General features: G+C 39.7%; 1 protein-coding gene across 4 annotated transcripts in view; it reads right to left on the bottom strand.

Moving 5' to 3' along the window:
• The window catches only part of kdm4c (lysine (K)-specific demethylase 4C), a 30137-nt gene extending 12399 nt beyond the window's left edge, over positions 1-17738 (bottom strand). For 3 of the 4 annotated variants that reach the window (XM_074687060.1, XM_074687085.1, XM_074687069.1), the window contains exons 1-15: positions 17598-17738; positions 15388-15557; positions 15009-15184; positions 14675-14789; positions 14229-14422; positions 10742-10791; positions 9955-10058; positions 9600-9737; positions 9289-9482; positions 8732-8961; positions 6482-8544; positions 6262-6373; positions 4924-5105; positions 2109-2352; positions 294-370 (exon numbers count right to left, since the gene is read on the bottom strand). In XM_074687060.1, the coding sequence (XP_074543161.1) occupies positions 294-370; positions 2109-2352; positions 4924-5105; positions 6262-6373; positions 6482-8544; positions 8732-8961; positions 9289-9482; positions 9600-9737; positions 9955-10058; positions 10742-10791; positions 14229-14422; positions 14675-14789; positions 15009-15184; positions 15388-15531 (4023 nt within the window). In that variant the 5' untranslated portion in view covers positions 15532-15557; positions 17598-17738. The remainder of the gene's footprint in view (positions 1-293; positions 371-2108; positions 2353-4923; positions 5106-6261; positions 6374-6481; positions 8545-8731; positions 8962-9288; positions 9483-9599; positions 9738-9954; positions 10059-10741; positions 10792-14228; positions 14423-14674; positions 14790-15008; positions 15185-15387; positions 15558-17597) is intronic. The other variant, XM_074687076.1, reaches the window with a different exon arrangement.
• Between the last annotated feature and the right edge of the window lie 9373 nt (positions 17739-27111).

The raw sequence follows: 27111 nt of genomic DNA, 5'->3' as shown, positions 1-27111 counted from the left end.
ATTTTTCAGTCATTGAACAGCCCAAAAAAATCTTTCTTTGTTGAAAACACTGATGTAGTCATGTTAACATTAATCTACAACGACAAATCACAACATGGGAGGAAAACATGTAAAGCATATATCACATTTTATTCCTTGTAAGCTTGTCATAATTAAATTGTTGTTTCTTGATCAGCTGAAATCTGTCAATAAGGGAGATCTGCTGCTGGTAGTGATACTCAACTAACATATTGGTTCATCTGTACATGGATTGCAGGTATTATGTCATCTAATTAAAAGAAAAAGGGTCTTACTGCTGTAAAGCTTCCTTCCGTACAGCGATCACAAGACCACTGTTCGCTGATGTCATCTGCAGCAACACCGTAGCAACCTGGAGAAGGAAGGGATTGTTAAAAAGTGATGGAAGAATAAATAATTGTGTGAAAGTTGAGATCCTCACACTCATACAAATGCTGCTGAACTGCTTCGCAGCACGGTATCCGTGAACCATCGACAGAAAACAGCAGACTTTACAACAAAAGGTAATTCCATCGTCACTTACAAATGCTACATCCACATTGTTTCCACCGATTCAAACAGGGAGATGATATTGTTCCGTGCGGAGCGGCTCAGTTTTGCAGACTAAGTGGAAATGGAGAACTTTGTGCGTGTGCGTGTGTAAGGGAATGATTGTGGTTGAGGAAGAAATGCAGGAAAAAACACGAAAGGAAGAGATACATCCCTGCCTGTTTGTTTTTAAAAGCATCAGTGTACGTGTTCAGCTATGAATCAAAGAGTGCTTTCCATGACAGCCAGGCTTGTACTGGTGTGACACTACGCTGTCGTTTCTCTCACTTTTGCATCTACACCTTTGTAACCCTGCAGACACTGCTGAGAGACACAGAAAAACAGAATATTGTATGAAAAACAACAGGCACTTTGAGTAAATGTTGTTATGAATAGATTTTCCCTGTGTCCTTGGTGTGGCAGAAAAGCATAAATGTTTCATAAAAAATCTTGGTGGTCTCAAACAGAAAAGGTTTTTGATTTTGAGCGAAGATAAATGTGATTCTTTTCAAATCTAGCAGCTGGTTAACATCAGTGGGACAGAGGTTTTAGAAATATAAACTAGAGGGAATTTCTTTGTAAGAAACACTTATAATCTGTATACGTGTGTATGTCTTTATTCTTTTCCTCCTCAATCCATCACCAAACCGAAGATAAAATCTGAGCTCACCTCTCTTTCCGTTCCCAAGTTCGAATAACAGCTCAGAGGTAAGGCAACATCAACATGTTCTTATTGTTGGGTCTCAGAACTAAACTTGTGGCTTTTTCATCAGTGTCAAATGACACACACTTCATCATCTGCTCCCCCAATACCATAGCTCCACACACTCACACACAATGCAAGAAAGTACTGGAGTAGTTTATAAGATGACACTCCAGACTTAAAAATACAGTGGGAGTCTAGTAGCGAGAAAGTAGAAGGGATGGAAAGTGACTCCAGGAGAAGTCGTTTTAAAGCTGCGGATTCAGGACGATGTGTGAGACTAAAAAATTGTGTGTCTGGGTCTGTGGTAGACTGGCTGAAACCTTGAGATATTGGCAAAAGAAGTGTATGGATTGGGAAAGAGATCTGGAGGTTGTTAAAGCGTGTGAATGAGGGATTGAGTAAAAGCACTGTGTATCGTGTCTGAGTGTCCCATGAAACTGGAAGGCTCCAGGGGTTTTTAAGAGTGTGTGTGAGGGCTTGATACGCAGGCTTGGGGCTTTTGGACAGGAAGAATATGTGGTGGAGACAGAGGATTCACCCTCATTGGGCTGACGAGGGAAATAAAATACTCTAAACCACAAAGAGAGGGGGAGTAAGGGGAAACAGAAGGGGGGCTGGAACATGGAAATGGAGTGAGTCAGGACATAAACCCACTGAACCTCTTATAGTGACATCAGAGAGACAAGCACTACATGGAGAAACAAACAATGTGGTCAGTGAAGTAGGTGGTGAAAGTTTAGGAACTATAAACTAGATGAACAAACACTCTTTTCACCTTGGGATGCACCACTCTCTTTCCCTCTGCCACACACACACTATGTCATGTTCCCACTGCTCCCATCGTCTGTTTACGTACTTGCATGAACTTGCAGGCAACAGCCCTGGCAGCAGAGCAGAGGGGAGGTGCCATCATCCTGCAGAAGAGGGTTCATGGGAGTTGGAGGGCAGTTCTGCTCCCGGAAAGAAAAGCAGATCTCTGGGACCAGAGGCTTGGTCCTTTTCAGACCTGGGCAGGGATGTGTGGGGGCCTCCACTGGAGATGAAGATGTAGAGTGGTCCTTGGCAAAGAGAGGTGTGTTGTCCTCAGCTTTGTCTTCAACCTAAAAAAATATATATGAATTTAAAAATGTTCTTCATAAGAATCTTGATAAGACAGTTATGGAAGGTGGGTAATGGAAAGAACAAACTCCTTCAGTCAATTTAATCCTTTATCGCCAACAGGCTTTAATTTATTTTCAGTATTTATGACGATATGAAAGTTTGGTCTTTTAATCAGTTGTACACACAAAGCTCTGTTTTTTTTAAAGCTTTTGTAGACCCAAGACAACAAAATTATCATTATCACCAAGTACTTATGAGTGGACAAAAGTTACAGACTGATATTTTGGACAAGCTTCCAGTGAAGGGGAAAAAATAGTATATTCAGTTGTCAAACAGAACTGAGCTGATGGAGCAGTCAAACCAGTCATTCTTTGTGTGGATTCAATTGACAGAATAGATGTAGGACTCTAAAAAGTGTCAAGTATTTTTCCTTGAACATAACTTAAATGAAGGGCCGTGTATTTTGCCGAGCACAGGAGGTTTGTCTTTTCATCCTTATCCTGGATTCTACTATTTTTCTCTACTTTTAACTTTGGTATTTGTTTTGTCCACCTTGTGCAGAAGTTCCAGCCGCACACCTCTCTGGCATAGTGTCAGAGTATTTCCCAAGAGCTTTAACACTAATGTTATCCAATGCCTCCTGCAACACAAGCCAATGACTTTCCTCTAAATATACAATAGATCTGTCCCGTTTATTCTCCAACCTGCCTGAATTTACTGGGTGCGATTGAGGTCTGGACTTAAGATAGCGAGTCCATCATTTTAATGTTCCTTGATGTTCCTCCTTGACCTAAAGCTCCTATTAATGGCTTTTCTCTACAGTTTGAAGAGAGCAAAGATGACTTTTAAGATTTTTATACAGACTTTTATTTGATTTATGAGTATTCTGGTGGCCAGTTCAACAAAACAACTGAAACCTCTCAAACACCCAGTGGTACTAATGTGTATTTTGGCCACCACTTTATTAGACTAGAGTCAGGAGCCATAACTGGGGAAATTAAAAACACTCTTCTAGAGAATCCTCTAACACCTTTATCCTCTAGAGTAGGGGTCCTCAAACTTTTCCCTTCTCTGACGGGGGGCCAGGGTCAGTTTTTTAAAAAAAAGTGTAACGATCGCAGAGGTGTCCAAACGTAAATAATTTTTGTTAGGGATGCACGGTATTGGATTTTTGCCGATATACGATATGCCGATATATCGATATATCGAAACCCCTCTTGACCGATACCGATACCGATACCGATACCGATACCGATACCGATAATCACAAGTTTGTTTGTTTTTTTCACTGTACTTTTTTCACACAGAAAGCTAAGTCTACCCTGTAATGGAATTTATATGTTACTCTTATTGTGACGGTCTTATTTGTTTAAGAAACACACATAAAACAAGACAAAAAACATTTGATTTTACCATAAATAAGAAATGTATTATTTTTTCAAACTCAAGACATTCAGTATTGAAATACAGAAAAATAATTTCTTTAGATCACATCACCTTTAAATGTACAATGCATTTTTAAACATAACCAAGTTGCATTTGACTATTTTAGAGCTACTGTAACAACCTGGTGACAGACTCAGAGCTCTGCAGTGCAAATACATGAAGTGCTACATTTTATTTAAGGAGATTATTTTTCAGATGGAAAATAATAATTATCCTAACTGAATAGCACCTTATCGGCTGTGCCTTTCAGCAGAAATTGTCATATCTGCTGATACCGATAAACGTGTTTTTAAGCTTTTATCAGCCAATACTGATATTGTGCCGATAATATCGTGCATCCCTAATTTTTGTTTCCCAGAAAGCCACACATATTAATATATGTTCACCAAATATTAATAGTCCTTTCTGGGATTTTGACAGGAGAAAAAAAAGGAAAATAAATAATAACACCATTAATGAAACGTATAATACTATTTATGAAATAAATAATAACTAAATAACCCTTTTCAGGTTTTTCACTGAAAAAAAGACTGAAATATTAACTTTCTAGTTGACACCACTGTTTGCAGCTCTCTCTCTCATTAACTTCACTGTGAAGACCAGGAAGCAAGCAGGCAAAGAAACCGAACTAAGTGATACAACACCTCTCAGCATAATACATTTCATTACCAGTATGGTTGTATAACTGTATTTTTTTTTTAAGGTAGGGGTTTCAGATAGGGCACAAACTGCAGAAGGGTGGAATAGAAAGCTAACGTTCTATGCGTTTGTAAGTCTTGATCATGTGGCCAGACTGAAAAAAAATAAATAAATAAAAAAAAAATTCATAATGCGCCTCTGGTATTGTTTGGGGGGCCGGGCAAAATGTGGAGGCGGGCCGTATCATAGCCATAGTTTGGCGACCACTGCTCTAGAGAAATAAATTCTTTGTAAATGGTTTTGAAAAGATAAAAGAAGAGAGCAACAATAAGATATCTTCTTATACCAATCCCTGTCGCAATCAGGGGCAAATCATATTTAGTGTATTTATGATCCAGTCACAACACAAATACTCCCCGTTTAAACAGTAATGCACTTTGTGCCAGATATCCACCAAATAGCACTGGTGTAAGTTCTGCATTTACCTGATAATAGGGCATGAAGAGTGTGCACACAGCACAGTATGGCTGCACCATGGCTGCGTGAGCATTGTATTCCCTCTCTGCTGTGAAGCAGCTCTTCTTGCTCTGCCACAGGTGTACAAGAGGCTTTGCCCACGCTTCCATTTCCTGCTCCTCCTCCTCAACCAGGTTTGCTTCAGTGGGCTCTAAGTGAACACACAAGAAAGCCTTACAACCTTGCAATCACTTATCTATTCAGCCAGTGCCTCTTCTGCTAAAGCCCAGATGATGATTCATGCAACACAGAGAGCAAGTCTTATTCTGATGATTTGTAAATTAAGCCATTTATGATTCTGAGGCAATTATGGGACTTGAACATGAAGAAAATGTAGCATTCATCTCTCTCACAATTAACATCAGCTGTATTAACAGGGAGGCTGTGAAGTCAGATATTATTCATCCACATTGATGAAAGTTTCCTCCACTGCCTGCAAAAACATTTTCAATAAATAGGAGCCTGTCTGTTTATAAAATTAGCCCAAATAATAAAGACCTGTCATCATCACAAAATAGGCTTCTGGCAGCAATGGACATTTCATGGTCATTTCTCACTCAGGGACAAACAACCAAAATGGCTGCTGAATTATTCATCCTTTGTTCACAGCCATAGAGATGATGAATGTTACTATGTGTGTATGTGTGCATTAGAAGTTGTTAATTGTGGAGCCTCCCATCCTGCTCTGTTAAAAAAAACCATGAAAACAAATAGAGTATCTATCACAAGCTCATTTTACTGTGGTAGGCCTAAGAGTTAAATCTTTTTGGTTTATGGGTACACTGACGTCAGAAGAATCATTTGGGGGGGACATAAAATGTGAAAAATTAGGAGAGGAAGTGGGAACCGCAGAGTGGAATGGTTCAACTGTTATAAAGCAAAGCAGCAGGGGAACAAAAACATTACCGGACATCACTTAATACTCACAAGTTTGGTTTCAACTCATTCAAATAATAAACCTCAACTCTACTCCTTCTGAGGTCATTTTTTCCCCGGCTACGCCAACTTTCAACCAGGAGAAAGTTGTGGTTTTTAGGATGCTTAAAGTTTTGGCACATGTTTTCTGGATTACAGCAATTCAACAAGCAGGGTTAAAGAATTATGGTGTCTGGCCTTATGCCAAACAGAGCTGCGCCAACCACAACAAGAAATGTCCCAAGGTTTTTTATTAGAACAAGCATGGCTACTGGCTTACTGCATGTAAGCCTCACTAAAGTCTATTTAGGGTTTAAATTTAATGATACCTTTAAATTAAATCTGTAAGTTGTGAGTTCCTGAGTGTGTTCCTGTGTGTGTGCATCGCTCACCATCATCACTGGCAGCTTGCTGTTTGACAGCAGTGGGAACAGCCCGTGCTGTTGGTTTCCTGAGTGGGTGACGCCAGCTCTTAGTCGTCCTCTTCACAGACAGTGCTTGGTACTAGTGAGCAGACATCAATAACAAACAGGGTGAAAATAAGAACCTCCAATCATATATATCTTGAGCATAAGATTGACTGTGTACGACTGAGTGGAGAAGATCACTCACAGCACAGACCTCTCCAGGTTCCAGTCCTAACTCATCACTCTCGTAGTTACTTATGTTATTCTCTTCCTCTTCCTCCTCATCAGATGATTCACTACTGCTGTCCCTCTTGGCATCACATCGCTGATCCACTGCTTCGCCATCAGATTCACCTTCTTCCATGTCAGACGCGCCATCCTGTCCTCCTGCACCCTCCCCCAGAGGTGAAGCAGTTTCTGAGTGTAGATTCTCCTCAGCGTCTCTTTGTCGTTCCAACTCTCTACACAAGGAGAGCGCTTCAGACCCCTCTGCCTCGCCTCTGTGGAGTTCATAATCACCACAAATCCCCATGGGCTCAACAGCACCAACAGAAACCAAAGAGGTGGGCTCCAGCTGAGCCCAGGTGAGGGTCCCACCCTCTTCTTCCTTGTCTGACTCTCTGAGGTCTTGCTGGGGGTCGTCCAGGTCTGTGACCTCTTTGCACTGAGGTTCAGTCCACATGGTATAAGGAAGGGCATCATGGGTGAAGTCAGAAGGGAGTTCTGGGTTCAGACTTTGGATGAGCACTGCAGGGCTCTGGGAATTTAAGTTTTTCCAGATGCTGCTTGAAAAAGGTTTTGGTTCTATGTATGAGTTTTGGGAAGTACAATGAGGGGGGGAGTATGTAGTGTTGTGGTACAGTTCTGAAGCTGAGTGACTGTCATTCTGAGTGCATACCAGAGGGGAAGGGGCTGGGGGATTATTGTTTGAGGAACTAGTTAAAAGAGAAGCAGCACTGCTCTGACTCAATGCACTGCTTCTTTGTGCTGGGTCCTTTGAGTTGTCTTTATTTGCTAACTCTGCTAAGCTGTATTGCTGCTCTGTTCCTGATGAAGTGCTTTGAACTAGTTGGCGAAAGGAAGCCTCAGTCTGTCCGTTAGTTACATTTTCCAGCTTGGTATGATTCCTTTCTGCAGCAGTTCCAGCTGCTATTGGCATTTCATGGACACCACCAGATGTGATTTTGTGCATTGCATTGGTGGTCAAATGAGCTGTGTTTCCTTGTGAAACTGATACTAAAACAGACACTGATGCCCCTTCACTGTGACATGAATAATCTGAATGCCTGTTGCTGCCTAGTTTTACAGTGATTGGTTCTTTTGACATCAGTAAATCAGTACCGCTCTCATCCTGTTGGGCTCCATTTGAGGACAGAGAGCCCGTTGGCGTCTCACGTTCGAGCACAGGTGCAACCTGCTCGCTGCACAGTCTTGTTTTTGTGACTTCGTGTAGCACATCATCAGCTGGGGTGAGGGAGGGCATCTCTTGTGTCAGCACAGGTGGTAAAGGGCAGATTCCAACCTTATCTGCTGGCTCTGGTGTAAGTTGTGGCATATCCACAGCATTCCTTTTCAGAAGAGGAGGGAAAAGACTTTCCTCTGAGCTGCTTTTTTCTGAATTGTAAATGTGTCCTGAAAGGGGGAAGGAAGCTTTCCCTTCTAATGGCTCAGTTTTTACACCATAAAGTGTTTCTGCACTGGAGTGTGGGCATTTAAGATCAACACCACTGTCCATGTTCTCTGTTTTAGCAGCCTTTGTAGTGTTATTCTCCAAGCCTGTGTCCATGCAGCTGTCAGTGTTTGGCAGTGGGTTTAACGTGCCTTCTTTACATGATGAACCAGGCATCCGAGCTTCACAGTCAGGAGGACACAGACTCATCTCAATCTTAGCAGAAGTGCTTGATTTGTGAAAAGGTGAGCTGAGTCTGTTTGCCCCCGGCGGAGGCACCCTGATAGAGCAGTCCTGAAGAGTTGTGAGGTCTTGCGGTTCAGCAGAGTGACACCTTGACTCATTAATTCCAGGATGCATCTGGGTAGCCTGAGGGCACTGTCTGAGTCCTTCAGGAATCCTGCTTATGACCTCTGACCCTGAGAGGTGTTGAGGGTCGAAATGAGTGTCTGTCTCTGCCTTAAGGTCATTCTTAACTGATGCAGCAGAGGAGGGAAAGGTGCTACAAGGAGAGTTATGGGATGGTCCCTTGGTGGAAAATCCTAAACTATTACTCTCTACACGATTCACCTTGACCACACACATCTGCCTACAGGGGCCTGTTGGGAATAGAAGATGAGAAACATATGAAATCAAAAGTCAAGTACAAGATCAACAAAACATTTTTAACAAAAGTTAAATGAAATTTCCCCAAACTTTAAGAAACAGGCACAGAAAATCCAGCACACTTACACCAACTAAAATGCCAGCTGTGTACTTTAATAGTGCCATGAGTCAGGCTCTTACCCGGTAGCTGAAAAGATTTCAGATTCTGGTTGGGCTTTGACTCAGCTTCCTTCTTCTTTTCTTTCTTCACTTCCCTGCAATCTTTCCCTGACACAGACTTCCGAACCTTGGGCCCGAGCGGACCACCCAGACCTTTCCTTCTGTTGCTGTTCAATTCTGAGCTGCCATCCAATCCAACAGGCTCTTCGGTTGTTCTGAGGCGCTTAGAGCGCATACGCGAGTTGCTGTTGCTGTAAGAAAAGAGGAAGACCAAAGGAGACTGAGACATAATCACCCTTATTACAACCTAATAGGGATAAAGCAAGTGTGCAGTTTTGTGACCTAAGGGAGACTGGTCTTGACAGCTGAGAAATATTCCTGGCCATATTTGCACAAAGGTTAGTATCTCAGGGTAAAGTTCATTATCACCATCAGATTCATCTCATAATGCTGCATTTGACATTTCCGACTCTACAGAACTCCGCACTAGCCCTATTAGCTTCAATAGACTTCTATCTGCAACAGCCTAGCCTAGAAAAAAAAACAGAGGAAACACTGTCTGAATATGAATACAGTACCCTTTATTAGTAGGCTTGGTCTTTCGCCGCCTCTGCAACCAGCTCTGCAACTCTGGTGTTGTGCCTGGAGTGGCATGTGTGTGGTCAATAGGTGTGGAGTCTTTGCCCAGCATCCAGGTGGGGTAGCGGTCAGGTTGAAAACGTTTCACAAAGGGCTCCATGGAAATCTTTACCATGTCCCTGCTACATGTGCACTAGACGAAACAGAGAGGAGAGGGTTTCAAAATTAAAGACATAAAAATCTAAACCACTTCTTTGTCTGCATGTCCAAAGTGGTGCAAACTTAGGTGGAAAGTTAAAATGAACATTACCTGGGTTGCCACTTTGCCATAATCTATCCAGCGCACAGTGGCAAAGTTGGTGGACTCAGCACAGTTGAAACCATGATTGAAACCAGCATGGTAGCCATAAGGAAAGGTGATCATAAACTCTCCAGCTTCCTGAGTAATCTGACAAATCGCGGAAGAAAAGTAGAGATAAGTGCGTAAAGTGAGTAAAAAAAGGGAAAATTGCTGAAACAACATGAGATTTCTACAGTCAGTCAAAGCAAGCATTGCTAATTAAAATGACAAGAAAAGCTGTTTTTCAAAGGTTGGTAAATAAAAAAAAGTGAGAATGGCACAAAGACGAGGGCTGAGTAATTTTTTCAAGAGGCTGAGTGCCTACCTTATCAAAAGGAATGCCATACTTCTTCAGTATGGAAGGGGAGATTAGAGTCATCTTGTGACGAAGAAAAGCTTCACAGCTCTTGAAGCTGTTGGGGAAGAAACCTGACGAAAACATGCACATACACAGACTTTCTCTTAATGCAGAGTATAAGCCGGCTGAGAAAAAACGACTCAAACATCATCATAATTCACAAAAGCACAACATTTTTATCAGACAAGTCAGACACACAGGGGATGACTTTTACTTTTTTATAAACATATTTTTTCAGTTAACTAAAAAATATGTAATGAAGATTTGCAGCACATTATTTCCTCATCGCTTAACTTTGTTAATTAGATTGCTGTCTGTAACACTTGGCCTTGTTCTGCTGCAGTGTCCACTTATCCAGTGGGGTAATAAGCAGTGCAAGCCCAGACAAAATAACCTTGTCTAATATCAGTTACATCAGTCGTTAAGTTCTTACTAATACCATATGTAATTCAGTTAATTGAGTCTCCTTATGTCCTGCAGCATAGATTTTTCCAAAGTGCTCTGTCAATACATCTGCACATCTTTCCAGTTTATATCAGCACATAGGAGCGATCAGAGCTCATTCTCATTCTGCATCCTTTGCTGCAGGGTTACCTCTTGTGCCCTCTTGTTGCTGGGTTCATTATTTATTATGTGCTGTGCTTTGTTGTTTAATACATATTTCTGTATGCTACAATCCCAATTCAATAATCATTCATTTACCCCTCTTTCTTTTACAAGTAGAATACAAAGAGAAAATAAATTATTCCTTTACCTGTAGCCAGACGCTCCAATCTCTTCCCATGCTCAGGGGGGATGGCGTACCTGTAAGAGACAACAGAGCGATACGGAGCAGACTGAATTATTTTTTATAGTGTAAATGAAATTCTGAACATGTATTGTTCATTATGCCGGCACTGTAACAAACAGTTACTGTTGCAGACAGTTGCAAGTTGCAAAGCACCCTTCCCAATTGCAAGACTGCCATCAAGTGGTAGATAACAGAATGATTGCAACAAGGTGTGAGAATCATTTCCAGTATAGCACTTGTCATAAAAACAAAAATACAAAAAATGTTTTGTCACCCCTCATAGAGACTATAATTCTAAACTTGCTGTACTCAAAGAAAGACAAAGACGAAAAAGAGAAACCAAATATTATGCATAGTCCAACCCTGTAAAGAATACACTTCAGTCTGACCTGGACAAAAAAAACCCAACAACCAATTTTTTCTGTTAAATTGAAAGGTTTCGAGGATCTAATCTTGACATTACTTTGTTTTCTCTTGCGCCACACAGCTGATGTAATTTTTGCTCAAACTATTTCCAAAGTTCCCATCAACAAACGGAAACAGTGAGACAGGATTCCCTCAAGGTTTGATGAGGCACTCCATCTGACTCGCACCATCCGCCCTCAGGTTTGTGGCGTTTCTATCATCGTATCACCTGTCAGCTTAACAGAGCAGTGAGAGACGGGGTGAGACAGAGGGAGAGGCAAGCTCAGGTAGAGGTGACACGGGGAGTTGGAGGGGATTGAGAAGAGGTGCATCTTTAAGCTGCTCCCCTCCAGGGACGAGATGTCAAAAAAGCAGCAAGATGAAAGAGTGTATATCAGTGCGCGCGTGAGTGTGTGTGCTTGATGATAAGGGTATGCATGTGTGTGTGGGTACTTGGCGTGTTAGGCTGCTCTCTGAGTGTGTGTGTGTGTGTGTGTGTGTGTGTGTGTGTGTGTGTGTGTGTGTGTGTGTGTGACTGTCTGGCTGTGACACTGATCCCTGTGGGGTTGCAGGGCTCACTGCTCTAATGAGCAGAACTCCCTCCAGGGCAAGAGGCAGAGAGAAATGGAGCAAGCCAAGCTGACAAAGAAATAAAAAGCAAACTCTATTTTGATCTACCTGCATTCTTCACCTTGTCTTCCTTTTTATCATTTTAACCCTGAAACTTCTAAAACACAGCTCTTCTTCTCTTGGAGAATGTGGGAGCCTTTCAACGCAACGCTTACTACTATACCAAGTTTCTGGACCACATAGTATTACTTCTGAAATTCAAAGGACAGTCAATATTTGATTTAGTACAAAAAAGGTGATCATTTCAGACCACTCAACAGTACTCTTTCATTAAATTCACTTGTGTTTGTTTCTTAAATATTATATTAACCCTTATAAAAGTTTATTTTTTCTTCAAAATCCATCATTCTTGATTTGTGGTTTACTTATTAAATGCCAATATTCATCCTCCACTCACTGTTACTGCACAAGACTGAGACATGGCCAGAGAAAAGTAGCACAAAAAAAAAATACATTAAAAACAGGTGAGGTAGTTACAAAGTTTTTGCTTTAAGGAAAAAATTGATCAATGCTGCTAAGACATGAAATAAAAAGATATCACAGAGTGTAATATCCAAAAAATGGCAGGCCTGAAAAGATAGTCTTAAATGGGCAGGTGAGTGAAAAATAGAAAGCTGTTCCAATGAGCAGGTCTGTCATCCATTTCACAGACTTCAGTTTTCTGTAGTTTCATTTATGGCACTTAAATACAAATACCATAAGATATTGATTTGTGCTTATGATCCTTATTTTTCTAGGGATGCACGATATTTGATTTTTGCCGCAAATAAATGAAGTGCTACATTTTATTTAAGGAGCTTATTTTTCAGATGGAAAATAATAATAATCCTAACTGAATAGCACCTTATCAGCTGTGCTTATCGGCAGAAATTGTCATATCTGCAGATACCGATAAACGTGTTTTTAAGCTTTTATCAGCCGATACCGATATTGTGCTGATAGTATTGTGCATCCCTATATTTTTCCTGTAATGTGAGAATCTTGTGGTAATTTTGAAATCACAATACTATTTTAAAAGTGTTTAAATCCGAACCTGAACTGTTATATTCAATACTTTTATTTATAATTATATCCATTTAAAATCGCTCACACTGAAAAACAGGACTGGGTCTTCAAAAAGTCTTTTTCAGAAAGTTAGAAAAGAGGGGTCATCTTATAATCAGGTCAGTACAGAAGTTCTACAGTCAATTTAGATTTATTAAAACTTAAATTAAAGCTTGTTCTAATTTACATTGTTAATTACAAATGCCCCAGTTTTTCTTTTAGAAAAGTGAAGTTTCCCTGTCCCCTAGATCTCTAAAAAGCTTTCCAAGAATCCCCCCGACACATGCAGAAATAGTAAGGCTACACCCACAGCAACTGTGATTAAACTAATCAGTGTTTGTGACAATTTCTCAGACCCAGAGATTTTTATATAGTTGACCGGTCAAAACATTTCATTTTGTCTCAGTCAGTGTAGCCAAAACTGATGATTGAAAAAAATCAAACCATCTGCTTGATCCCTGGGAGACTAACAAAGCGTCAAACACTGTAATCTCATCTGTAATCTCAACCCTGGAGCTAAAAATTTTGTTGCTTTTCTATTCTCACTCATACTTGTATTCCCCAGAGTATCGTCACATTTGCAGGTAACCACCTCCTCAGTGTGCATAACAAGCACCAAGGGACCAAACCCTGGGGCCATATACAGCAGAATGGCGGAGTCAATCAAATGAAAGCTATGAAATTGTATGTGAATCACCATTTAAATCCACTTCATAAAAATGAATCATGAAAAGCATCTAAATGGAGGGTGCTAAAGATGGATTTTACAGCCCTGAGGCAAAAGTGCAAATAAAATGGCACTAAATATACTATCAAATCTCCCCTGGTTTTTCTGAAATAAATTAACGTCCTAACAAAAGTGTTGTACCTGTGGAAACAGATCTGAAATAGGAAAGCATTTACTCAAATTTGCACCATATCCAATACCACAGACCTATTAAAAAAAAAAAAAACCTTGACAGAAAGCACATTTCCTGGACAAAATGGCAAAGCAGTGGCAAGACCTACTTCTATTTTACTCCCATTAGAGGGGAGGAAGAAAATGGCACAGAGTTTGGACCTTCATTAAGATCAGCTGACTCTTGTTAGCTCAGATGAGTTACAGAGCTCACACAATAGGTGATACTCACAGAAACAAGCATAATCAGAAACTCCAGACAAGCATAGAGGCCGGACCTGAACAATGCAACTGTGCTATCAGACTGCAACAACTACTTCTGCAAGGAAAGTTAAACTACACAGTAACAGAAACATGTTTATCAAAGATCATGATCTTTTTTTATGTTTTGTTTTGTTTTGTTGTGTAACAAGTGGGTTTTATTTCTTTTTTTTTTTTTTTTTTTTTAAGTTTTGGTCCCCCCCCAACACTCACCAGGATTTGGGCTCTCCAAAGTGCAGGTAGTTGATGCTGTACAGGTCCATATCTTCAGTGTGCCATGAGAAGGTGGTCTTCCACATGCCAAAGTACAGATATGGAGTGTTTACCCCCTGGATGGATACACCACAGTCCTCCTCAATTACATCCAAGATAGAGTTCAGGTGGCCAATGTTCCACTCCTCCACATCCTGTGACATTAATAGCATTAGTTAGATCATTTCCCACCATTCAATTATTACCAGATGACCAGACAATTCCCACTCTTATTTCTCCTGCTGACAGGACAGAGCCATACTAAAACTGAACTAGTAAAGAATCAATTCAATCTTGACTAAACTGATCATTAAGGGATTGAACAACAAAAGGCAGAAATGACCGTGTGTATGTTAGCAAAGGAACACAAAATGGAAAAGCAATACAGGAGGAACAAAGCCTTTCACCTCATCATAAAGGCTGCCACTGACATCAGCACCATAAATTGGAGAGACAAAGGTGAGGTTTTTCCAATATTTCCTCTCAAGATCTTCATAATTCAGGTAGCGAGGTGTACAGTACCTGAAGAGAAGACAGACATTACATTTGGTATTGTGAAATCAATAGCTCTTTTTTAAAACCACAGAAAGAAAACTGAATTATCCACATACATTGTAAAGAACATTATGAGCAGAATTTGATCTATGCATGAATATAAAACTTTGTAAACACAAGTCCTTTACACCCTCCAATAAAACCAGGAGGGCAATAAAAGCAATTCAGCATTTTTATTATACGCACATATCACTGTTTGCCAATCGCCTGAACTCCTGCACACTGAGAGGCTTCTTCTGGATGTTGTACTGAGTGAAGAGCCCTGACTGGCCGGCCACCATCTGCTGTATGGGAGCATCAATCATCAGATCATCTATGTCATCATAGGTACGACGAGGCTTCCAGCCTTTAGGAGGAATCACCTTTGGAACAAAACCAAGATGAAAAACACAAAGTTAACACAAAACAGGAAGAGGAATCCTTTTCTTTTTGATGCATTATTTGAACTATGGCGTAATGAAAACATAAAAACATGACATTAGAAAAACCCTCATCAAATGTTATTTTAAATTTTCATAGAATTAAACAAGTATATCTTAACTTCTTCCAAGTTAAGACTTCTCACCTTAGCCAGGCCTGCCCGGTGTGCCCCCTGAGACTCCATGTAAACCAGGTATTGGTTGAAGTCCTTAAACTCCTCCATAGTGGGCCTGAACGTCATGATCTTGCAGGTGGGGTTTGCAGGGGTACACACCTCTGCTCCCGCCATCCTGCCACCTCACCAGATCAAGCCTCCTGAAAAAGAAAGCATGTTTTACAGGCTGCATTTACAATTAATAATGGTGACAAAAGTGATTCTGGGGGATAGGGATGCACGATATTATCGGCACGATATCGGTATCGGCTGATAAAAGCTTAAAAACATGTTTATCAGTATCGGCAGATATAAAAATTTCTGCTGATAGGCACAGCCAATAAGGTGCTATTCAGTTATGGATTATTATTATTTTCCATCTGAAAAATAAGCTCCTTAAATAAAATGTAGCACTTCATTTATTTGCACTGCAGAGCTCTGTGTCTGTCACCAGGTTGTTTCTGTAGCTCTAAAATAATCAAATGCAACTAAGTAATGTTTAAAAATGCATTGTACATTTAAAATTCATGTGATCTAAAGAAATTATTTTCCTGTGTTTCAATACTGAATGTCTTGAGTTTGAAAAAATAATATATTTCTTATTTATGGTAAAATCAAATGTTTTTGTCTTGTCTTATGTGTGTTTCTTAAACAAATAAGACCGTCACAATAAGAGTAACATATAAATTCCAGTATAGGATAGACTTAGCTTTCTTTACAGTGAAAAAACAAACAAACTTGTGATTATCGGTATCGGTATCGGCCAAAAGAGGTTTTGATATATCTGTGTATATATTTTGCTTTTTCACAGTTGAATAAAATTCCTGTTTGTAGCAAGGGAAGTTAAGCATAACGTCACCTGTTGCAGTGATTCATTGATAAGTTAAACTATGCTAACATTATTAACTTGTTAGAGGTAATTTATTTTATGTGGCTTACTCATTATGTCATCAGTTTTTCTTTAAATTTACAACAAACTTCATGTCTTCTTTTTTCAATCTTGATTAAATGTGTGTATGTTGTGTAACAGACGGGAGGCAGCCGGTTTATGTGTAACTTACAACTTCGCCACTAGATGGAGTGAGAGATTTAACAAACGTCGATTTGATCCTTTGATCCTTTCTGATGCCAACAACCCTTTTCAGATTTTGTCCCATCCACCCATCCCACTCCCAACTCTGACTTTACTGAGCACCCAGACAAAGGATCACACAATCACACAGGATGCTATTATGATTTCCAACTTTACACCCCACAACGATGCAAACCGCAATACAATGGCGTGCGACTCGATTATGTAACAGGCATTTGCAGCTTAAACGACATCTTAAAGCAATGGTTAGCAACCCAGATTATTCATCACTATTTACTGAAGCATTGCCCTTTATTTCATATTTTAAAAAGTAGATCAATACGTGCATAGCTTTCATCGTGCGTGCTGGGCCCTGCTATTCATAATGATACCTGCTACAACCACTTGCGGCAAACAAATCACAGCTAAATAGTAATTCCGTTTTCAGTAGCACACGAGCGCCGTAGTTTTGCTTATCTTTGTCTACCAAACCAGCTAACAGCAAGCGTTTTGTTATGATGCAAAGTACTGACTGAACACATAGCGCAGTTTCTTGCCCAGACGACTTATATTTCAACATTAATGCAATAAACGCATCAGGAACTATTTGACATAAATCTATTTTGTACATGAGCCCGACTCGTGCGTACTTCAGGGATAACTTTACTGTTATTCGAGGGAAAACATCAGTATAACGCTAGCCTAGCGTTGCTAAGGCTAGCTAACTTCTGAAGCACAAGTCAATGGGGTTTAAATGTCCCTCGCAAGGTGGCTTCAGACAGGGCCGTGCGTGGCTAGCTTTAGACTCGGTGACTTTCTGAGGGAATGAAATAGTCTGGTGTATGCTTTACGTGCATGTTATTTATTCACGTAGCACGAGTATAACAAAAGACAGACAATTAATGGCAAAACACACAGCGCAAGACCGACTGACACATGAGCGCCTGCCAACTTCTTTGGTTGGTGAGGCTAACGGTTAGCTGTTATTAGCTTGGCTAACTTTGAACAGGACTAACGAAATGCCTACAGCTTTCTGATAATTCAGTAACTATGGTAGCCTGCCATGCTACCATTCACAAATTTTGCTTTATCACATGCTTTTATTCGCGAAAGGTATATAGTATTTTACCTTGATGTAAAAAATTAGAGTTGGTGCTGTTGTTTATCCCCTTCCTTGTTCGTCCAGCTGATTCACATGACAGCTGCTCAGGCTGCTGCTGCTCCGTGCCTAGTAGAAAAGAGCAGGCGTTCCAGACCGGTGTCGTGCCAATATACGTATCCCCGTCAGTGTATCCCCTGGTCGCGGGAGCGCGCATGCATTCAGTGAAGGTGGAGCCACAGCATTGCACTTTATTTCATGCAAGTAAATTAAAACAAACGGGTGTATTGTTAAGTTTAACGTTTTGGTGTTGTAAATCAAATTATTTCAGATTGTTAATCCTCTCTGCCAAAATTTTTACCCCCACCCCAAATGGACAAATGAGGGCTGAGCATCAAATGTTTTTTTTTTTAACAAGTACTTCAAATACTACTCTATAACCCCAGTGATTATAAAGTTTTTTCTTTTGTTGCCAAGTGTCAGTGTCAGTCAATAGATTTAATTCATTATGCCAATACAACACAGTCTACAGTATCAACTATTTGATTAGGGAGCACTAAAAGTTCCCTATTTGAGCCTTAAATAATCCTGCATTTTTTCAAATTTGATTTTACAAACATTTCCTGCAAGATTCCATTAATACTATGTGTGGGTAATTTGGGTAATTTTGGTTTGATTTAAAAAAAAAAAAAAAAAAGCAATTTAACCATTACAAATCGCTGTATTGTTCCCCTGTGGACCTACCTGTGGTTAGTCAGCTTAACTGTACATGAGGCATAAAGACATAAATAACATTAAGGGTCAACACCCTTAATGTTGAAGTCACCACAGATGAAAGAATAATTACACAGCAGTTAGCTTGAACTTATTTTTATGATGATTGTGTTTTTATTCTAACAATAACAACAGCGGTGCTTATCTTAATTACTTAAGAGTTTTAATTAATAAGTAAGTCATAGGAGAAATAATCAATAATCTCACTAGATGCTGTTGTACTGAATGTCAGTACAGAACTCAAAGCATCTTTTTGAGGCCATGTGATACATTAAAGTCATGTTCATATTGTAGTGTGTTACCATACTTCCATACTTGAAATATCTTCTGTTCAATCAGATTACTTTATCAGAATTAACCTATCCTGAAAACACTGCATCTTGGTTTCCTACTTCAGTTTCATCCTGTAACTAATTAACTAACTAAATTAATCAATTAATGATTTTCTTAAAAAAGTGTAAAAAATAAAGTGTGGTCATAAGAGTGGAAGACTGGCCTGATAAGATGGAGCTCCTTGCGTCCACTAGGGGGAGTCTGACTCTGTGTAGCTTCCCACGAGCTGTACATGTCTCTAAACTCAAATCCTCTCAGTGGATGACACACGCACACACACACACACATAAATTTAAGCAAGAGTGATTCATTTTAATAAGGGACTTAACACAGTTACACGTACAGAAACAGAAAGTTTATTCTTTTTTTAAATATTGTCACCGCATTAATCAAACAGAGTAGGTAAATTTTCCTAAATACAATGACTGCTGTCCTTTGGTGCAACAACCACAGGATTAATCAGGATCTATAACCCCAGCTGTTTGTGTTCTTAAAGTTTGCATTCACTGTTCCAAAAGATGCTGAATAAAGGCAGAAAAAGCACCAGTATGTATGAATTGCTTATATTGTAAAAAAAACGATTGGCCACACAATGGTTCCAAAAAATAAAGCAAAAAGATTTAGAGTTCCTCCTGTCAGATTGGATGCCTTATCAGAAACCCCGCCACCTCTGTTGATAGATAGGACAGGGATGAAACTGTAAAATGAGTTCCTACATTTTTTTTTGTCAAATATTGTTTCTAAATTTAAAGTCAGTTCTCATTTGACCATTTTTTTTTCCATTTTTCTGGCAAGTTTAGTCCAGATTCATTCTTGATGCTTGACAGAAGTATAACACCATGGCTGACAGCTCTCCTGTGATGCTGTGCACCAGACTAGCAGAGTAGATGAGAAGCTGCTGAGAAAATGGAAGACGTAAATGTAGGAGTCACTGAACCTCATAATCATGAATGTCCTCTTCAGACCCACTGGAGAAGCTGTTAGTGCTGTAAAATGAGTTGAACTGAGTGATCGTTGCCACTTTGTAAGTTAAAGAGGAGGTTGTGACGCATCATCAATCCTTTTACACAATCAAAGCTAATGCCACTGTAGCATTATGCTAAGTGCTCTACCTGTTTCACTGTTCAGTATGATTTATCTTCTGATTGTCCCACCTTAAAAGTTACAACCCATTTAGTACCTTTTATGAATTGATTAATTCATTAACAGCTGCAGTTTTGCATCTATTACACGAGCTCCGTGTTAAAGCACCTGTAGAATAGAAGATCCAATGTACAGTTTTTCGTGTCAGCTGTCACATATTGCACTGTGGTCTGCACTTTGTATGTCCGTTGCGTTTTACTTGTTGGTTTTTCTGGTCATTAAGACATTCCTTTCCTCCAGTATCACCTTGTGTTAGATGACTGAGCCAAAACATCTCACGTTTCTCTTTCTTCATGCAGATGAGGCGACCACTCTAGGTAAGGCTGTCATAGACAGCTTGATCTGTCCTTGGTTGACAGTTCCTGCTCATGAGTGTTTGTCTCTTTAGTTCACCTTTATTTATTTTCTGAATCAACCACTTTCATGTCCTCCTTACATCCTACCCATTTGTTAATGTGTCAGTAGTATTTGTTAAGGCTTTGTGTGACTGTGCTGATGTCTGGCTGGCCGTTTATTCAGATCTCTCAGAGAATCCTTTCACGCCCCTCTAGCCACTGGGCCTGGTCCAACTCTGCACGCACATGCACATACACATAAGCAGAGGGTGAAATCAGGCTCATACAGCGTAGATTCACACAACCATCAAACCTGGCATAATTACAGAGAGGCTTCCAATATTTAAAGGATTAGCATGTGTATGTGGGTGTTAATGACAGTAAAGCTCAGAGACAGAAAAGTCTATGAATGTGTACTGTCAAGTTATCAAGCAACGCTGAAACATTTCAATGAAAGTGTAAGGTGTCCATTTCATCCAATGGTACAAAATTGGTTCACAAAAATGAACTAAGACAATATGTTTTTGTCCCTTTTTATGTGTTCTAAAATGTTTGCCTCTCTACTGAATATCTCCTTAGTCTCACAGAGCATGTTCAAAACCTCAGAAAGGTGTGCTCACCAAACATTCATTGTAGACTTTTGCTGTAACTGACTTGAAATAAAAATAATTTCTTCAATTTATGTTGAAGCAACAATGACTGAAAACAAAAAAGGCCATTTAAGTAAATGATAGGCTACTAGGTTTTACTTCTCTGTGTGCAGAATTATTTATTTTTATTTTCAGTGCAGAAGCTGAATTTATGTTTTGAATTTGAAGTCAGGGCTACATGCTGCTACATAATTCATAAGGTCAGATATCCATCTCCTATGACTTCATATGAATGAGAATATGAATTTGTGAGAATATGAATTAGTGTCTGGTGTGGGTGTACCACAATACATAATAATCACTTGACATGCAAGGCACTGTTTTGCACCTCATGCTCCGACAAAGCAGGTAGTGTTTCAACAACAAAAAAATGACAAACTGGTATATTGTGGTGAATCTTGTCAACATTTTTTCTTTTTTGCAATGTTTTATTGGGGGGCTGCACGGTGGCGCAACGGTTAGCGATGCAGCTTCACAGGAAGAGGGTCACTGATTCGATTCCCAGCTTGGCCGGTGGGCCTTTCTGTGTGGAGTTTGCATGTTCTCCCAGAGCATGCATGGGTTCTCTCTGGGTCCTCCGGCTTTCTCCCACAGTCCAAAAAAACCCCCTGTGCACTCAAAATTGTCCATAGGTGTGAGTGTGTGAGTGAATGGTTGTCTGTCTGTCTGTGTCAGCCCTGCGATTGGCTGGCGACCAGTCCAGAGTGTACCCCACCTCTTGCCCAATGACAGCTGGGATAGGCTCTAGTGAACTATTGTTCTTTTGCAATGTCATACACAACTCCCACTTTAACAGCTATTCTATACATATTTCAATCTCATCCTTTCTTAGTGTGTATATTTTTAAATATCTATTATAATCATTTTTTACCTTTGCATGAAAACACTTTTTTAATATCCCTTATATAATTTTACTTATGCTACTTGATTTTTTGTTTAACTATTGCACCAACAGACTCAGACTAATTCCTGGTAATGTAAAAACTAATTGGCAACAAATCTGATTCTGAATTGGTGTTACAGTCTCCACCTCTCTAGGCAGTGTTTTCCAAACAAGTATTAAGTCATGTGATGACCTGCAAGTCTGTCTTACATGTTTAATAATGATGTTGGGAAGGAGACCAAATGAAAAGGTGTTAAGGGAAAGAAATTTTCCTCTTTCATGACAAAAACCTTTCTCCTGAGCACAGCAGCAATATTTAAACATGGGCTACTTTATCCCTGTTCGTTATTCTAGTAGGAAAAAAAATTCAAGAAAGAGGCAAGAATTACCAGAAAGGAGAGCATTACTGTTCAGCTGTCAGCCGAAAATGTGAAAGCATGTCACAAAGTTAGACAGGCTTTGTAGACAGTGCCACTCTACTCCCAATGTAACACAATGTTAATTTGTGGTCAGGAGAGGAAGTGTAACAATAAATCAATAAAGAATGAGAAATTCAGGCTATTCATGCCAAAAAAGCTAACTTTGAATTTTTGAATTTGAAATCCAAACAGGCGTACTGTGAGTTGGTTCTTTCTTGCTGCAGATCAGTGAGGCAGATCAGTGAGGCGTGCCACTGTCAACACAACAACCCCTGAAGATCAGTCTTCTGATGTCACTTAAAAGAGGTTATGAAAGTGTGTAAGTTTAAATGAAGTTCACATAGAAAATACCACTTCTTTAAATGCTGTTGAAGGTTGCTTTGTTTTTTTGTGCAACATCTACTAGATGTGTTCCAATTCTAAACCTATTTTATTAAAGGAGTGTCCAAGAAGCTTAATTTAAATTTTTTAAACAATAAAAGATTTATTGGTACATTGGTCATCGCATATTTAAAAGTATTCAGGTTTTCGTTCATCTATAAATTCTTAATTTATCTCTAAAAGTTTATAAGTTAATCCAAAATGAGAGCTTTCGTCTCACAGATATAATGCCTGTTTGCACGACACACAACGTCATCCCAGGTGTTCAGCCAGCCTTCTTGTCCAATGACCTTTGGTTTGAGCAAGGAAACACAGTCCTGTCCTGCCTTGTCTTTGTCCCAACTTGCCACAACATTGTTTGGCTGCCTAGGTGCCCAGTACTTCATAGTTGACTTGAGTCTGAAGCTAGTGATCCATGTAAAGCTTCCTTCCCTGACCATGTCTTGCAAACCGATCCACGCTGAAACAAACTTCTCCTCAGGATTCTGCTGGGCAAACTGGTAGACCATGGTGGAGAGGAACTCCTGGTCTGAATCATCCAAAATAACAGCAAGGTCTGCTCCATAGGCAGAGCATCTCCTGCGAGCTGCCTCCCAAGTCTTTTGACCGAGGGGCAACATAAAGCATCGTTTGTTGTGCTCATGCCATCCTGGGAGACAGTGTGAACATTGAAGGGTGGCTCGGTCACAGAAATCCCAGAGGAATGAGAGTTTCTCTGAATGAAGGATTGAACGCTGGTGTGTCTTCTCTTGAGTGGCTTTGTTCAGTTCCATGCTCAGGTGAGTCTTCTCTTCAATAGAGTTGTTAAGTTCCATGCTTAGTTGAGTCTTCTCTTGAGTGGCTTTGTTCAGTTGCATGCTCAGTTGAGTTTTCTCTTCAATGGAGTTGTTCAGTTCCATGCTTAGTTGAGTCTTCTCTTGAGTGGCTTTGTTCAGTTCCATGCTCAGTTGAGTCTTCTCTTCAATGGAGTTGTTAAGTTCCATGCTCAGTTGAGTTTTCTCTTCAATGGAGTTGTTTAGTTCCATGCTCAGTTGAGTTTTCTCTTCAATGGAGTTGTTCAGTTCCATGCTTAGTTGAGTCTTCTCTTGAGTGGCTTTGTTCAGTTGCATGCTCAGCTGAGTCTTCTCTTCAATGGTGTTGTTCAGGTGCAGGCCAAGTTGAGTCTTCTCTTGAATTGATTTGTTCAGTTCCATGCTCAGTTGAGTCTTCTCTTCAATGGAGTTGTTAAGTTCCATGCTTAGTTGAGTCTTCTCTTTAGTGGCTTTGTTCAGTTGCATGCTGAGTTGAGTTTTCTCTTCAATGGTGTTGTTCAGTTGCAGGCCAAGTTGAGTCTTCTCTTGAATTGATTTGTTCAGTTCCATGCTCAGTTGAGTTTTCTCTTCAATGGAGTTGTTCAGTTCCATGCTTAGTTGAGTCTTCTCTTTAGTGGCTTTGTTCAGTTGCATGCTCAGTTGAGTTTTCTCTTCAATGGAGTTGTTCAGTTCCATACTTAGTTGAGTCTTTTCTTGAGTGGCTTTGTTCAGTTGCATGCTCAGTTGAGTTTTCTCTTCAATAGTGTTGTTCAGGCGCAGGCTCATTTGAGTCTTCTCTTGAATTGATTTGTTCAGTTGAGTGCTGAGTTGAATCTTCTCTTGGATGGATTTGTTCAGTTGAAGGCTCAGCTGGTTCTTCTCCTCAATAGAGTTGTTCAGGCGCAGGCTCATTTGAGTCTTCTCTTCAATGGTGTTGTTCAGGCGCAGGCTCAGTTGAGTTTTCTCTTGAATGGATTTGTTCAGTTGTAGGCTCAGTTGAGTCTTCTTTTGGATGGATTTGTTCAGTTGTAGGCTAAGTTGAGTCTTCTCTTGAATGGATTTGTCCAGTTGTAGGCTAAGTTGAGCCTTTTCCTGAGTGGAGTTGTGGAGTTGTAGGCTAAGTTGAGTCTTCTCTTTGATGGAGTTGTTTAGTTGCAGGCTCAGCTGATTCTTCTCCTCAATGGAGTTGTTCAGTTCAATGCTTAGTTGAGTCTTCTCTTGAGTGGCTTTGTTCAGTTGCATGCATAGTTGAGTTTTCTCTTCAATGGTGTTGTTCAGGCGCAGGCTCAGTTGAGTCTTCTCTTGAATGGTGTTGTTTGGTTGCAGGCTCAGTTGAGTTTTCTCTTGAATGGTGTTGTTTGGTTGCAGGCTCAGTTGAGTTTTCTCTTGAATGGTGTTGTTTGGTTGCAGGCTCAGTTGAGTCTTCTCTTGAATGGTGTTGTTTGGTTGCTGGCATATTTGAGTCTTCTTCTGAATGGTGTTGTTTGGTTGCAGGCCCTTTTGAGTTTCCTCCTGAATGGTGTTGTTCAGTTGCAGGCCAAGATGATTCTTCTCCTGAATGGTGTTGTTCAGTTGCTGGCTAAGTTCAGTCTTCTCTTTGATGGAGTTGATCAGTTCGAGGCTCAATTGTGCCTTCTCTTTAATGGAGTTATTTAGTTGGAGGCTCAGCTTGGAATTGTTTAGATAGCTTGTGATTACTCCAATGACTGAAGCAAGAACCAGCATGATGATAAAGATATCTTTCCAGTGGGAGCGAAGTATTTTGACCCAATGGTTCAATGGAGTCTCCTTAGCTGGATGGGTAGATTCCTCATCTGCGTTTTGTTGCTGAAAACTATGAGAAAAAGAGAAGAAACATTCTCAGATCAGATTATCAAGACTGAAATTATTACACATGTACATAAGGATCCAATCCTAAAACACACTCTGGAAATGTATCTGCTTGTTAATATGGAGGAAATAAGAATTATTATTACACCTTCACTGAAATCCCCACTGTGATGGAGGAACTGTTTCAACCAAAGCACAAACCACTATCAGGTTTTGTGGGGCTGTCCTGTCATTGAAGAATTTCGGAGAGAGATACACAATAAATCAAAAGACAGTACTAAAGATGTTTAACAAATCCCCCTGTCCGGGGATTCATAAAGTATTTGTGATTCTGATGTTGAAGCCTTTGGGGTTTGTGTTTGTTTTGGTTTGTTGAATTTCCTGTTTAGAAAAGGACATTAGAAAAAGTAGTTATTTGATTTTCATTTTAAAAATTCAAAAATCAAAATTAAGGTATGTTTCTTTATTGGGGCAATGAAGGGATAAACAACACTTAAAAACTGTTTATTTTAATTTCCTGTTTCTGAAAACCAGAAAAGAAAAGACAAGAGAAGAAAAGAAAAGACAAGAAAAGAAAAGAAAAGACAAGAAAAGAAAAGAAAAGAAAAGAAAAGAAAAGAAAAGAAAAGAAAAGAAAAGACAAGAAAAGAAAAGAAAAAACAACCAGGTAAAAGGATGGTGCTGTGTTTCTGACGGCGTCAATAAATGACTTCTTCATGTGGTTTCTCTAGCCCAGGCTAAAATGTCTTTGAGGAACTTCTCCTAACATGTTTTTAGATTGTAAAAACAAGGCTTTGACTTTGTCTTGAATCTTGGTATTTGAAAGAGACACTTGAGTGTCTCTTTTGTCCTCTTTTGTTTGTTTGTTCCTTAGGGTGATCATCTAAGGACGTCACATAGGCTACTGCTGGTTGTGGAAAAGGTGTGCTCAATTTGCTTACCTACCTGTCCAGGAATGATGCTGATACTTTTAATGAGTATTCTGGGAACAAATCAGTGTTTCATGCACATTTTATATAAATATTTTGTAGGCCCAAAGAAGTATTTTGTGGGAATGAATGAGTATTTCATTTGCACAAATTATTATTGTTATTATTTTTTACCATTTAGCATATTTACTATGTTTGAGCTGAAATGACCACACAAGAAAAATCTGGGGACTTCTTTTTTTATTGTGGTCCTAAATGTTCAACAATGATTACTTTGGGACTGTTTTATCACTATTCTAATATTGTGTAATTCATATAATGTCAACAGCTAAAGAAAAACTCGACTCCTGGTATTGCCACTTGATCATCTATAAATTAAAGAAATTAACAAGAATAAGCCTGTGATACACACAAGCAGACAACAGCAGCATCACTAGCATTGGTTTTTAGCATAAATTTCCAGCTGAATTTGAGATAATCCCCATATGGAAAAGTATAAAAGACAGATTGAATTATCAACAAAAACCATGGTAAAAGAGATGGTGTTCTAGTTTAAATAATATTTGTTGGATTATGCAGCAGTGCATAAAAGATCCATTGGGGGGGGGGCATGTCAAGATGGCGGAGTAAGTACACGCTTTCACTGAGTTCTGCAAACTTATTCTTTTACGACAGCAGAGTACAGCTTCTTTCTTTCTTTTTTTCTGGGCAAACACTTTTCATGAAAGAAATCTAGCGCGACAGACACAGAAGAGTCTTTATAAATGCCACCAAAACGAGACTGAAATCGATTCACGGAAAGCATCAAAACCATGCTGCCTGAAGCTAATGCTAAAGGAGGTGATGTGCTTCAATGACTTTGGCTGGTACAGAGGACTTGGATGAGTTTCTTCCTCTCCCTGTGACCTAAATCACCGGACCTAAAATTGACTATGTATGCACGCGAAAGCACCCAGCATGTTTACACCAATGACATTGCTACTTCTCTAGCTGCTTTGATAAACACAAGATCTGACAGCATTGATAGCATAACAGTAAAAGATGAAGTCAGATATCTTGGCTGTACAAACAAAAAG

Source organism: Halichoeres trimaculatus, unplaced genomic scaffold (assembly GCF_033239565.1).
Source record: "Halichoeres trimaculatus isolate MK-OKI-2021-1 unplaced genomic scaffold, fHalTri1.1 fHalTri1_scaffold_2, whole genome shotgun sequence".
Taxonomy (NCBI): Eukaryota; Metazoa; Chordata; class Actinopteri; order Labriformes; family Labridae; genus Halichoeres; species Halichoeres trimaculatus.
Note: the sequence above shows the minus strand (reverse complement) of the source record. Positions and strands in the feature narration are given on the sequence as shown.